Source organism: Bombina bombina, chromosome 5 (assembly GCF_027579735.1).
Source record: "Bombina bombina isolate aBomBom1 chromosome 5, aBomBom1.pri, whole genome shotgun sequence".
In the NCBI taxonomy this organism is placed as follows: Eukaryota; Metazoa; Chordata; class Amphibia; order Anura; family Bombinatoridae; genus Bombina; species Bombina bombina.
In genome coordinates this window covers 160,960,287-160,975,445 of record NC_069503.1, presented here as the reverse complement: position 1 = coordinate 160,975,445, position 15,159 = coordinate 160,960,287, and the positions used below count along the sequence as shown (strand labels likewise).

The window sequence follows — 15,159 nt, the reverse complement described above, 5'->3', positions numbered from 1 at the left end:
TTTAGGGGGTAATAACTTTATTTAGTTGCGGCGGTGTAGGGGGGACAGATTAGTGGTGTTTAGACTCGGGGTACATGTTAGGGTATTAGGTGTAGACAGTTCCCATAGGAATCAATGGGATGTCTGGCAGCAGCAAACTTGTACTTTCGCTATGGTCAGACTCCCATTGATTCCTATGGGATCCGCCGCCTCCAGGGTGGCGGTTTGAAAACCAGGTATGCTGGGCCGGAAAAGTGCCGAGCGTACCTGCTAGTTTTTTGATAACTAGCAAAAGTAGTCAGATTGTGCCGCACTTGTGTGCGAAACATCTGGAGTGATGTAAGAATCGATCTGTGTCGGACTGAGTCCGGCGGATCGAAATTTACGTCACAAAATTCTACTTTTGCCGGTCTCTAGCCTTTGATTACTAAGGCGAATCAGCCTCGCCACAAATACGCTGCGGAATTCCAGCGTATTTGAGGTTGACGGCTTGATAACTAGGCCCCTGTGTGTCCTGTAGATAATGACAAAACAACTACTTCATAAAAGTGCTTGGAGTGCTGAAAACACATACTTTATGTGGATAACTCAAATAAAAAGCATTTAAATTATGCATTGCATACAAAAGACCCAACACAGCTTCAGCACAGGTTTATAAAATGTCTGAGCAGAGAAGGTTTTAATCGTGTTAAAAAGCCAGCTTCCAATTATGGTGGGTTTGTCCCCTTTTACCCAGTCAATTCCTAGACACATTTTTAAGGGGAGTAGGTGTGTTATGAAGACGTGATAGGGGTGTGGTTTGTGGGTGTAGCTTCACACGCAGAGTGCAGACAAGCTTGTTTCCAGGGAGTAGTAGTGACTGTGGTCCTGATATTCAAAACCTTGCTGGCATGGAAAATCTTTTGAGTTTTTTCTAGACCATGTAATGTAGGAGTCTCTGTTTCATATAAAGAACACTAAATAGCAACATAAACATTTCTCAAGATAAAATTTGTGTTTCTAAAAATTTTTTAAGGGCCTCGCCGTACCGACGAGGATTCTTAGAATATCTCATCTGAGGGGCGAGGTTTTAAATATCAGGCCCTGTAAGAGAATGTTTGTTCTCCTCATCTCCTGAGAGTGGGCGGAGCCTGAAACCTGTGCAGATCACACCGGAACAGGGGACTTAAAACTGGAGCTACCCTGTCATCAGTGTTCCCTCTAAGACGAGTTTTGTGTCCCAGCAGTGAAACAGTTAATTAGGTAACCACACTCTGCAATTAGCAAACACTGCTCAATGCAGACTGCAAGGTATGGTTCTATTATTAACTGTTTCACTGCTGGGCTGCAACAGAAGCTGGCCTTAGAGGGAGCACTTCCTGTCATACCAGTATGGGTGAGAACCCTAACCAAGCAACGTTGGCCAATAATATTTCTATTTATGTATTAGGGCCTTTTCAAGTTTGTTTTCTGATGTATGAGTCATTGAACACCACAGGGATGATATAAAGAAACATTTTATTCAAGTTTTACCAGGCTTTATTAGTGTGCATTGTTACAGGTGAACACTGAACATTTATTGCAGATTAGAGATACAAGACACATACAGGAGTCCCACTTGCAGTCTCACTGAGTCTTTATAAATGTTTCTACCATTTGTACAATGTGACACCTCTAACTAGGCTCCTAGTCACCCAATATAAAAGTTAAACAAGACTTTTCCTAGATTGATATGTAAATATGATGTCATTTGATCATATTTCCCTACTCTGACTGTGCTATGTAAATTTTAAACTATTTACAATTGGATCTGAAGAGTAACCCTTTAAATATTGTTTGAGTTGACAAGGTTATACAAACACCAGGGACAATGTTATTAACCCTTTGGTTACCTGCAATGTATTGTTATGTAATGAGCTGAAATGTCGTGGATGGGGGAGACTAGATTATGTGGGAGGGTGAAAAAGGAATATGAAGATAGTCAACATGTGTTATGGGGTAAACTAGCATAATAATGTGTCCTACAGACTTAAACACGGGACTTCAAGACTTGCTTCAGAGAACAGACTATAGGGGCTGCATAAGTAATGCTCAAGAAGCACATATGGACCTGAGAACTCCACTTGTCCATCACTGCCCTAGTGTAAGGGATGTGGATTTTTGGAGGGTTTGTACTTTATATTATATAGAGAAATTCAGAGGTTTAAAGGGACATTGCACTCTTTAATAAAAAAAAAAGCCCCAAATAAACATGTTTTTTCTTTGCCAGAAAAAAATGTGAAGTTAAAGCATGCTCATTGTACCAGCCAATGAGCATTAGCAGGAAATACCTGTCAGCCAATAAGCATTAGCAGGAAATGCCTGTCAGCCAATGACCATTAGCAGGAAATGCCTCTTAGCCAATGAGCATTAGCAGGAAATGAGCATTAACAGGAAATACCCATCAGCAAATAAGCATTAGCAGGAAATACCTCTTAGCCAATAAGCATTAGCAGGAAATACCTCTCAGCCAATGAGCATTAGTAGGGTGTACCTATCATCCAATTCATATTCTTTAACTGCACATGGTAGATTTTTTAGTACAATATCCCATTTAGGAGAACAAATATATCAAGCTCATATGAGGTCGACTAGTATATAGGTTTGGAATGTTTTTGTCAGGTACAGTTTAAATATGTATATATAGCTGATAAAATGAATGCTTCCTAAGTACATTTACAGGTGATCAGGAGCCAGGTGCTAATGTTAATATTTAGTTTCCTTAAGATCCATTAACCTGAACTTTGTAACAGTCACTCAAATATGGCAATATAGAAACAAATACAAGTTATAAAAACATTTATCAAATATTTACATATTTTAGTAAAAAAAAACTTTCTTAATAAATGTAAAAAACGAACAGAAAATATAAAGAAGTTAACTGACTCGACAGTTTGAGAAAGCACCCAGGCAACTATGTATAATTTGTTTCTTACAGTTTTTGTGTTTACTCTCCCAGACTTCTATAGATTTTCCTGCAGTCTTACCAGAAATAATAAAATACATAGACATGTTCTTTATGGCTTTAAGACAGAAATAGCTGAAAAATAAAAAAAAGAACACCCTGTATATGGGGGACATTACTTATGTTTGTATCTAGCGACCTAGTAACATGTTGGATAATGCTACTTGGTCATCTTTTTCCACTGATTTTAGGCTTTGAGATCCACCATAATTATGTTTTTGCTTTGTCATTGATTTATTTGACAAAATGTTTCAACACTGTGCGTTTATTCAAATGTTGCAGTTCTGTACACAGCTTCAAAAGAATGGCTACTTCTGACTATACTATTTTATTTGCTTCATTGGCTACTTATTTTAACCCTTTATAGGCCGCTGGTTGTTGATGCGCCACATTTTCATACAGGGGGTCGCCATCTTGGAACACTCTTTTATTTTGCACTGTACAACAAAAGCGGTGAACAATCACAGATCAGTGATGTTGCTATTTCTTTCACAACTGTAGCCTGGTGCAGATTAACACACAGAATGCAAAGTGGAAGGTTGACATATTTGCAGCTTTTTATATAATAATAAAATAATGATTATAAATAATATAGAGCAAGGGTGATCAACCGTGGCCCTCCAGATGGTTTGGAACTACATTTCCCATGATGCTCAGCCAGCTGAAATGCTATCTGTGCATCATGGGAAATGTAGTTCCAAATCCCCTGGAGGGTCAAGTTTGATCACCCCTGATATAGAGCAATGCAGCCACTGTTCATATTTACATGGAGAGTAGTAACCATGCTATTGTAGTTGTGCTCACAAGTCTAATGTCCCTTTAAAGAGGCATTATTTACAAACATTATGCTTTGTTTCAGATATATATATATATATATATATATATATATATATTCATAACTTTCACTTCATTTTGACAATTTTAGCAGCTAGAAATATTTTCTTTTATTACAATGGATGCCCAGGATCATAATCATACCAGTTCAATTATTTAGAAAGCTTTTCCCTAAATTTAGATGTATAATGTATCATGTCATTACAAAACCAAAACACTGTTTAAGCAAAAATAAAACTTTTTGGGTGCTCAAGATTCCAAATCATCAGAAAAGTTATGTATTGCAGCTGTAGTGACATTTTGCGGTTTTACACACTGTAGCAATGCATAAGAGCTGTCATTTGAATTAAACAAATAAATTAAATTAGAAAATAATATCACAGCTAAATGTAAAAAAATATAAATCAGGAGTGTTCTACTGCAGGCTTTTCAAAGGATTTTCCACAAGCTTTTTTTTTTTTACCTTGACAAAGACAAAAGACGTGTTGTCACAGCAAAATTACAACACGAGGCATATTTATCATATGTTTGTCGGACCTGATCCGACAGTGCGGATCAGGTCCGACAGACATCGATGAATGCGGAAAACAATACGCTCTCCCTATTCAGCTTTGCACCAGCAGCTCACAAGAGCTGCTGGTGCAATGCCGCCCCCTGCAGACTCGCGGCCAATGGGCCGCCAGCAGTGGGGTGTCAATCAACCCGATCGTACTTGATTGGGTTGTATTCCGGCGATTCCTGTCCGCCTGCTCAGTCTTTAGACCGCTGCTCCATAACTTGTGTTTCTGGCAAGTCTGAAGACTCGCCAGAAAAATGGGCCCTCAAGCTCCGTTCGGCGCTTTATAGATAGGCTCCAATGGGTTCTTAGACACTGATATCAATTCATGACATGAATAAAATTAATTGTTTCTTTTATCTAATTGATGTTTAAAAGGGAAATTTGAACTATATTTCCTGCCTAGTATTTAACAAAGTGAAGTGAGCATGTGCAAGAACTTAATTATGAAAACAAAATGTAAACAGCTAAGAATCACCTCTAGAAATAGGTCAAAATGGATGATCAACAAGTCCATGATGTAGAATTTAAAAAGTTAAAAAGTAATTCTAAGAAAAGCTTCTGGAAAAGTGTTTCCTGACGGATTGGAATTCAGGTGTTGGTTTGTCTTCTAGCAAGATTTAGGGGGGGGGGAGTATTTTACATTTGAAAACCTTGAATGCCCCCTTTTGATCAATGCATCATTTTTATCTTAAAGGGACATGAAACCCACATTTTTTTCTTTCATGATTCAGATAGAGCATGTGATTTTAAACAACTTTCCAATTTACTTCTGTTATCTAATTTGTTTTGTTCTCTTAGTATCCTTTTGTTGACAAGGTTACCTTGGTAGTCTCAGGAGCTGCTGATTGGTGGCTTCACATATAGGCCTCATGTTGTTTGCTCACCCAAAGCATTTAGTTAGCTCCTAGTAGAGTATTGTTGCTTCTTCGACAAAGGATACCAATAGAATGAAGCATATACAAAATCTTACTAGGCATATACAAGACACATTTTCTCATCACATATTTACACAACATTCATGAAGCCTAAGAGCCCTGCATTTTATTTTTAGTAATCAAATTGTCCTTTAACAGGATGTTTATGAAACAATATTGCATAGCAATGTCTTTGCAGTGTAAAGCTGGATTAGAAAGTTGAATTCCAACATAGCTCCTCCTTAAACATTTAGTGATCCTATCACCAAGCACCAATTTCTATATAAGTTCACTTCTCGAGTATAAAGATGCCATCCAGTTAGTATAGTTACTGGCATGATGGGTAATTTTAAGATAGAATCCAAAATAGATATTAACAAATAAAGTTATTTTTGTTGAATGTTACTACATAATCTTGTACATTATTTGGCCATATTTATTACAACCAAGATGGTGTGCATATATTTGATTGCTAGATTAATTGTTTTACCAACTTCCTAATGTGTTTTTTTAAATTATTATATAAGCAGAAAAAAAAACGAAAAATTGCAGCTATTAAAAAAGTTTGTAATTGAAAAAGATTACATAGCCTTTCTATTAATTTGAGATGTATGTGTCATCTTCTCTAAACAAATTAATTATTTTATTAAATATATTCCATTCTTACCTTTCAATCTGTTTTTTAAAATTCACCTGACCACCAAAACAAAGTAACTAAATTAATATAATAAACAGTCTCTTTTGTTACAAATGCCCCCCCTGCTGTAAAGCGTTCTAAGCAAATAAAATGACTTATTATATTGAGATTATTCTTTTAAATTCATTTGTTTTTTTTTTGAGAGGGCTATTAAGAGATTAATCAAATACTCTTTTTTACTGGAGATGACACAAATAATTCAACTTCCTAAAAAACACACATTTATAATACAAATTTTCTTATCTGGGCTTTGTTGTCATGGTGACAAATGTTTAGTGAAAATATTTGAAAACAGATAACAGAAAGAACATCCATTTTTTAAATAAAAAGATTTATCAATAGGTTATAATTCTTATCAAGTAAATTTAGCACAACAACTCTATTTCCAGTCGATCAAAAGGACTTATTTAAAAACAAAAAATAATAATAATCATCATCATTTTTAATAAACTGATATTCTCTGGATGTTTGTAGCTCTGTAACACACACACACACATGAAACCTAAAAGATAATAACAAGTACACTTTTGAGCCGCAGAAAAAGGAAGACTGGGAAGTAAAAATATAAATCCTGGTATTTTGTTAGAAAAATGAAAATTTGGCATTTGTAAAAAAAAAATATTACTTAGTGCTTTCATTTACATAGTGCATCAGATCTGCAGTGGTTCAAAGTATGATACTGGCATATTAACAATACTTGGTCTTCCAGTGGAATATGCATTTAAGACTATTTATATCCATACAGAGGTTTTTCCATCTTTACTGCTGGTGCTGCCTTTTTCTGAGCTGGCTTTAGGCTTAGCTCCTTGTTTTTCATGAGCTGTATTAACCCTGTTTTGTTCCACCACTGTCCCACCAGACGCTGGACTACTGGTCCTAGAAGTTTGAGGATTTACTTGAGTATTATAGCTCTGGAATGCTATATCTAGTTGCTCCTGTGCAACTCTCATATGTTTATGTAAAGTGGACAGATCTGATGGCACGTTCTCATCTGGACTTGTGCACTCTTCTTGAGCAACATTGGCCAAGTTCTGTTTATGAGTAATCACACTATTTGGCATTTTTGTAGTTTTCTCTGATTTAACCACCATATTGTATTCTGGAGGACAGGATATGTTTTTTTGATATGAGTAATTATAAGGTGGCTGTCTTGTTCTATTTGTTCGTCTGCTGCGGATAGCGTCCCTTAGGGTACCAAAACCAATGTGAAACATCTCACAGATGTTAAGCAATAAGCATAGACAGCTCACTACATACATTATTAAGAGAAATATTGTCTTCTCTGTTGGTCTGGAAACAAAACAGTCAACGGTGTGAGGACATGGTTCTGTACTACACTGAAAAGAAGGTAAAACTTCAAAACCATACAAAAAATATTGGCCTGCCAAGAAACCAACCTCAAAAACAGCTCTTGCTAACAGCTGAAGGATATAAATCTTCATTAATCCGTCTTCCTTGATTCGACGGCGGCCATCATGCTTTTCATGCTTTTTCTGTTCCTTGTCCTTGGCCTCAACTTTCTCTGGTTCTGATGGTCCGTCATATATCATTGGTTCTTCTTCTTCTTCTTCTGGATCTTCAATGTTCTGACCAGATCGCCACTTTGAGTAGGATTTTTTTTTCTTTGATGGCTTGAATCTCCGTTCTTCTTCTGTAGCTCTGGCAATTTTATGTATTGCATAGCCAAGATACATCACAGAAGGAGCAGATATCATGATGATTTGGAAGACCCAAAAACGTACATGTGAAAGTGGTGCAAAGGAGTCATAGCAGACATTATCACAGCCAGGTTGCTTTGTGTTACAAGTGAACTTACTTTGTTCATCAGAGTATATTGACTCCCCACCAACTGCTGTTAACACTATACGGAAGATGATCAAAACTGTAAGCCAAACTTTCCCCACAAATGTGGAGTGATTGTGAATTTCTTCTAAAAGACGGGTTAAAAAGCTCCAGCTCATGTTGGGCATAAGGGCTACTCATTTATAAACCTATAAAAAAGAAAAAAAAATACAATCAAATATAACTAATAAGCAATTAGGCACTGTATTGCATAAGATCTGCATACATAATCATAATAAACATTTTAAAAGCATTTGTTATTTTATTTGCTGTAGCCAGTTAGGGGCAACAATGAGCGCTTTTACTGATTAAACAGTCACTGTGTAGCATGTATCAGTTTCAGGGCTTTGAATTCTGCTGTACGCACTTCAGCTTCTCCAGGGGGGTGGGGGTTGAAAAACACAATTTTTGTAGGTGAATTACAGTAAGGGCAGGCAAAATAACTACTCAATTTATAAAGTAATCTTTCTACTGTTTTTAACGTGATATTAAGCATTAAAGGGAAATGAAACCCAAAAATGTTCTTTCATGATTCAGATTGAGCAAGCAGCTGTGCACTACATGGAACTAGCGGAACACATTGATAAGCCAATCACAAGAGGCATATATGTGCAGCCACCAATCAGCAGCTAGCTCCCAACTTCTCAGTCTACCTAGTTATACTTTCAACAAAGCGAACAATGCAAATTAGATAAAAGTAGTAAACTGGAAAGACATTTAAAACTGTATGCTCTATCTGAATCACAAAAGAAAGATTTTGGGTTTCATGTCCCTTTTTAATAAATACTATATTAACCTGAGAACAGTATGTAGATCTATTTGCTTAAATTAATATATAAGTTTAAATCTTAAATATATAGTTGTAAAGTTTTAATTTATATAATGTACGTTAGTTTCTAAAACATAATAGGTGTTGCTACGTTTAGGACAGGGATAGGCACAGATAAAGTCTGTGGCGGACATTTTCCAAAGTACAGACCTTAGTCAAGGACACCAAGGTACATTTGAAATTAAAAACATTATTTTATAGTGCTTGGTGTTATTATACTGATGCAGATACCATTGACCCTATAACCAGCCCTCCTCTGGCTATACCCATGTGCCAGTGTCACTACTGTGTCATTATATAGTGCTTGGTGTTATTATGCTGATGCAGAAACCACTGATCCTATAACCAGCCCTCCTCTGGCTATACCCATGAGCCAGTGTCACTACTGTGTCATTATATAGTGCTGGGTGTTATTATACTGATGCAGATACCACTGACCCTATAACCAACCCTTGTCTGGTTATACCTATGTGCCAGTGTCATTACTGTATCATTATATAGCGTTGGGTGTTATTATACTGATGCAGATACCACAGACCCCATAACCAACCCTTGTCTTGCTATACGCATGTGCCAGTGTGACTACTGTGTCTTTGTATAGAGCTGGGTGTTATTATACAGATGCAGATACACATCCAGTATTTCACTCAGGCTTTAGTTATTCCATAACATCACCCAATATCGCTAGCAGTCTCTTGACAAACCACTAACTTTATTCACACTACATATTTTTTTTATTCCTATTATTCAATCAAAACATATACTAAGGTTGTGGAGGACACTGCAAGGGCTAGTCACGGACACCAGTTTGTTGTGTATGTGTCAGAGTATGTACGGACACCTTGCCTATCCCTGGTTTAGGGACATATCTAAAACAGACAAAAACATGGCATTTGCAAACAAAACTGTGTGGATAGTTACCTTAACAAACATATATTCCACACAGCCTTGTTTGCAAACTCTTTCTTATATCTGTCCTAAATTGTCCTCAGCCTAAAAGATAAGGGAAATACCTAGGTTCCAACATGGCAGCACCCACTACTCTACAGAAACTCATTGAGAAAAAACACAATCTAAATTAAAGCAATAGGAGACAAAATAAAGAATGAAAGTATATTGTAGTTCTTTACTTCACTTAATTAAACATGTATGTTACAATCTCAAACAATCACTTTAAACCCTGCTAAAGCTATAATTGCACAACCTAAGAAAATCATGTATATCCTCCAATCAACAACTGTGGAAAGACCCTAGATTAAACAACAAGAAAACAACATAGATCCTTAAATAAATGTAAGTACATACGAACACAAGAACATATACATAATATATACTTATAAGTCATATGTATACGCCTAAGGATAAACTAGTGATGGTCATACTCTGACACATACACAACAAACACTAAACACACTGTGGTACATACAAATACAACAATGTATAAACATTAGCAGAAACATAACCACACTTGGAGGGATTCCTTGACAACTTATATGTATTATTATTATTATTATCATTTGCTTATATAGTGGCACCATATTGCACACCTCTATGCCATTCAGAATTAAGCTGCAGAGTACAGTATTGAAAATACATTTATATAAATCATAAAGGGTAGAGAGCCCTGCCTGTTAGACAGTGTGAGCTGTAAACCACCTTTATATGAGATGATCAACAGGGCAGATGGACTTGTGAGCTTACAATCTAAAGTACATGGCACAGTTTAGGAGGAGGGATCAGAGACAGGGGAGGTTTCTTACTATCCCTAAACAGATATGTTTTTAAGGGAGCTTAACATTTTTAAAAAACTGAAGCAAATCTTACTGAGCGAGGCACCTTTTCCATGCACTGTAACTACTCTGTCCTCTCATGCAGCCTTTCATAAAACGCCTTTATCTTTTAGGAATTGAACAATGTCCCCTGTACACACACTAACATCTATCTTATATAAAGCAGGGATTTTTTCCCCATGTATATTTGTATGAGTAGATTGTGTGTCAGCTAAGTATAGCTAATGGTTCATTTATTTATTTATTTTTTAATTTATTTATATATTGTTAAAGGGACTATAAATTCAAAATTAAACTTTCATGATATAGATAGAGCATGCAGTTTGAACAAATCTTTACTTGTATTTCTAAATTGTACTCAGTCTTTCTATATATACACAATTTCTGAGGCACCAACTCCTACTGAGCATGTGCAAGAGTTTACAGTGTATACAGTATATCAGGCCCATTTATCAAGCTCCGTACAGAGCTTGAAGGGCCGTGTTGCTAACTCGCCAGAAACGCAACTTATGAAGCAGCGGTCACAAAGAGCAGGCGGACAGGAATCGCCGGAAATCAACCAGATCGAATACGATCGGGTTGATTGACACCTCCCTGCTGGCGGCCGATTGGCCGCGAGTCAGCAGGGGGCAGCGTTGCACCAGCAGCTCTTGTGAGCTGCTGGTGCAATGTTAAATGCGGAGAGCGTATCGCAGTGTCGGATCAGGTCCGCAAGCCCTTTGATAAATGGGCCTGTAAGTCTGGGATTTGCTGTTAGCTGGAAAATGATACAGGGAGAGTGAAATAGAAGGAGATTTTTAAATTTTGTCAGAAAAAAATCTACTTCTTATTTGAGTAAGTACAATTTCATTGTATTTTGATTATGCATGTATTGATTATTCAGTTTTATTGCTTTTAAAGGAACTTCAATTATCAAATTTACTTTGTTCTCATGGTATTCTTTGTTGAAGATATATCTAGATAGGCAGTGTGCACATTTCTGGAGCAGTGCATGGCAGAAAACACTGCTGCTACCTACTGTTCTTTTCAAAAACATAGTTATAAAACTACTGCCATATATTGCTCTAGTCACATGCACACTCCTACACCTTCTTAGCTGTTCTTCAACCAGCGATACCAAGAAAACAAAGTAAATTTGATAAAAGATTTGATAATAGAAGTAAATCAATTTGATAATATAAATAAATCAAGTTTTTAATTTTAAATTCTATATGAATCAGGGAAGGATTTTTTTTTAATGTCCCTTTAATAGTCCTTTAAGGGTTTATACTGTATAGCAAGCATATGTTCAGATTCATGAAAATGTGCTATACCTATTCACTAGACATGGAGGGGCCAAATTATCAAGGGCCAAATGGCCCTGAATACCTCTGTTTCAGCGTGAGCCTTGAGGCTCGCCGGAAACAACAGTTAAGAAGCAGCGGTCTTAAGACTCCTGCTCCTTAACTGGTCCGCCACCTCTGAGCGGCGGACAGCAATCAACCCGATTAGATACGATCAGGTTGATTGACAACCCCTGCCAGCGGCTGCAAATCTGCAGGGGGCGGCATTGCACAAGCAGTTCACCAGAACTTCTTGTGCAATGTTAAATGCCGACAGCGTATGCTGTTGGCATTCAGTGATGTCTGGCGGACAAGATATGCTACAGCATATCAAGTCCACCACACATTGATAAATCGGCCCCAGAGTATTTGATATATAAACACCAGTGAATGGTGGGTGGACTGAGGGCAGGGACATAACTACAGGGGTCTCAGAGGTCCCAATCAAGGCCAGCTCATACTAGGGGTCCTGTAATCAGAATTGATTTTGCTACAGGGGGTCCTGGTGTGGCTTGGGCTGTGCCTGCATCATGCCTGGCCCCTCTGTGTGCCCACCTGCAAAACAGGGCTCACAGTGTAAGGAAAGTGTATGGATTTGCCTTTACAAGTATGGGAGAATGGTTTCCATGATAGTGCCACAGTGTTGCTGTACAAAAAAACCTGCCAACATATTTGTACAGGAAAGTTGCACAAGTGCACTGCATATCGTCTGCCGATGACTAACCAAGGGGAAAGGAAGACTCACAATCACAGAGAAGCAGCTCTTTCTACTATGAGCCCCATTTATCAAGGGGTCGGAAGCGCCATCAGATGCAGGTTCGCATAAGCAAACCTGTACTCAAGATCCAAGAAGCAGCGGTCATTAGACTGCTGCTTCTTAAACCACTTCTCCAACTATTATGTGGCATAAGTCATTCCCCTCCGGACTATTCTGACCAGTGAGATTGACTGACCTTGCTCTTGAACGATTGGCTGCACGTGAGCAGGGGACAACATTGCACACTAGCCGTATTGCTGCCCGCTAGATGTGAAGCCATGGTGATAGGGTTGAAGGTGTACACCTCTGTCCGGCTTACTTTCTTAAATTTGGCCCTATGTGGCTCATCTTCTACTTATCATAAAGAGCAAGAAAGGGAACTGTTGAAACAGAAGCTTTCGCTTTGTTGTGGGGCCTAATTAGTTTTTTTTTATGCCCCTGACTAAGGGATATACACATTAAACTTACTTCCTGAAAGAAAGTACAGAATTACACAATCTAAGAGCAAGTACACACTATCTTTTATGATTTAAAAAATATAAGTGGTCAGTGATATATTGATAGGGACCTAGAAAGCTTGTGCAATTTGGACATTATGGGGCCGAACGGCCCCTGATGCCCCTGTTTTCGCGCAAGCCTTCAGGCTCACCGGAAACAGCAGTTATGAAGCAGCGGTCTCCTTAACTGGTCCGCCGCCTCTGAGGCAGAGGACATCAATCCGCCCGATCCTATACGAACCGCTATACGAACCGGTTGATTGACACCTCATGCTAGCGGCCAAATCTGCAGGGGGCGGTATTGTACAAGCAGTTCACTAGAACTGCTTGTGCAATGTTAAAACATTCAGCAATGTCTGGCAGACATGATACGCTACAGCGAATTATGTCTGCAAAAAAAATGATAATTCGTCCCCTATGGCTGCACTTTTAAGTACAATAATTACATATTTTGGCATATGATATGCAGCAATCTTTTGATTAAAAAAAGTGTAAAAACTTGTCAAATATCCCTCTCTTGTACATACTCAAACCTAACTCTCATTTGATATTATCCGTCTTTCACTACTTTTTCTTCAACTTTTTCATGTTAACAAGAAAAGACAATGCAATTTATTATTTCCGTTAATTCTAAACATAAATTTGAGTAATTTAATACTAATTAGGTGACACTTTCAACCAGAAATTGTTACACACTAGTTTGCCCAGTAACCCTGACATAAAAGAGGAGCAAGGAGTGAATACCAAGTGACTTTTTTTTATTAGAGTAAAAAAATTAGTGGTGTTAAAGGGATAGTATACACCTTTTAATTACAAGACACTTAGGCCCCAATTTATCAAAGGTCTTGCGGAACTGATCCGACACTGCGGATCAGGTCCGCAAGACCTCACAAGAGCTGCTGGTGCAACGCCGCCCCCTGCTGACTCGCGGCCAATCAGCCACCAGCAGGGAGGTGTCAATCAACCCGATCGTATTCGATCAGGTTGATTTCCGGCGATTCCTGTCCGCCTGCTCAGAGCAGGCGGACAGGGTTATGGAGCATCGGTCTTTAGATCGCTGCTTCATAAGTTGTGTTTCTGGCGAGTCTGAAGGCTCGCCAGAAACACGGCCCTTCAAGCTCCGTACGGAGCTTGATAAATGGGCCTGTTAGTTATAGTCTAGTTATAGAATAACATGTATGCCAAGTCTAAACATTTTTAAAACTAATTAACATCTTCATTTCTGCAATTGTTTCAATAGCCAAACTCCACCCACCACCAGCCTCATTTGGAGGAGCCAATCTAGGCTTGAGTATGCAGCGGACAAGGCTAGCCACAGTCATTATGTTAGAATTAAGTACACTGTTTTGCAGTTCTAATCTGTTAAAGCAAATTTGTTAAAGATATGTAGCAGGTTTTTCCTTAAAGGACAATTAAATACATTAGAATCACATAATCAGCAAGTCCATAATGGAAGACAAAGCAAAAGCACTAAGTTTAAATTTCTAATAAGTAGTAGATTTTTTTTCTGACAAATTTTTAAAGCATCATGTGACAGTTATCAGCCAATCACAAAATGCATAAGTATATACAGTAAATTCTCACACTTGCTCAGATTGTGCATATTTTGATAATGGAACTGAATTGGAAAGTTGTTTAAAACTGTATGCTCTATCTGAATCATGAAAGCTTTATTTGGACTTGTGTCCCTTTAACTTACATGAAATAATGAAAGTGCATTGCAAAGTTTATACTCATTACTAAATCTTTTATATTAAATCTCAAGGTTTTTACTCTCCCTTTATTTTTTATTACAAGAAGTGAGACTGCCAGCCAGTGGGGTCTGGTTTGAGATTGAATATGGTCATGTTTATTTACGTAAAGTATTTATTTTGTTAGAGTCTGGGCCACAGGAGAGCAGCTGGCTGCAAGTCTTAAAAAAATAATAATGTGGTTTTATGGAAGGGAAACTGCATGATTAATATGAATAACTTGTAGGCTGAGAACAGGAATAAAGGAAAGGGCAAACTTTTAGAAAATGGTAAAAAATAATAAGCCTGCTGGTTCTAAAAACTGTGCAAATATGATGTCTAACTACTTATCTATCTATCTATCTATCTATCTATCTATCTATTTACCTATGTATCTTTCTGTCATCTATCTACCTACCTATCTTT

The 15,159-nt window shown here is 37.7% G+C and overlaps 1 protein-coding gene across 3 annotated transcripts in view; it reads right to left on the bottom strand.

The window, feature by feature from the left end:
• Positions 1 to 1,459: 1,459 nt before the first annotated feature.
• The window catches only part of LOC128660121 (gap junction gamma-1 protein), a 315,999-nt gene continuing 302,299 nt past the window's right edge, over positions 1,460 to 15,159 (bottom strand). For all 3 annotated transcript variants that reach the window (XM_053713763.1, XM_053713764.1, XM_053713762.1), the window contains one exon: positions 1,460 to 7,957. In XM_053713763.1, the coding sequence (XP_053569738.1) occupies positions 6,698 to 7,936 (1,239 nt within the window). In that variant the 5' untranslated portion in view covers positions 7,937 to 7,957 and the 3' untranslated portion in view covers positions 1,460 to 6,697. The remainder of the gene's footprint in view (positions 7,958 to 15,159) is intronic.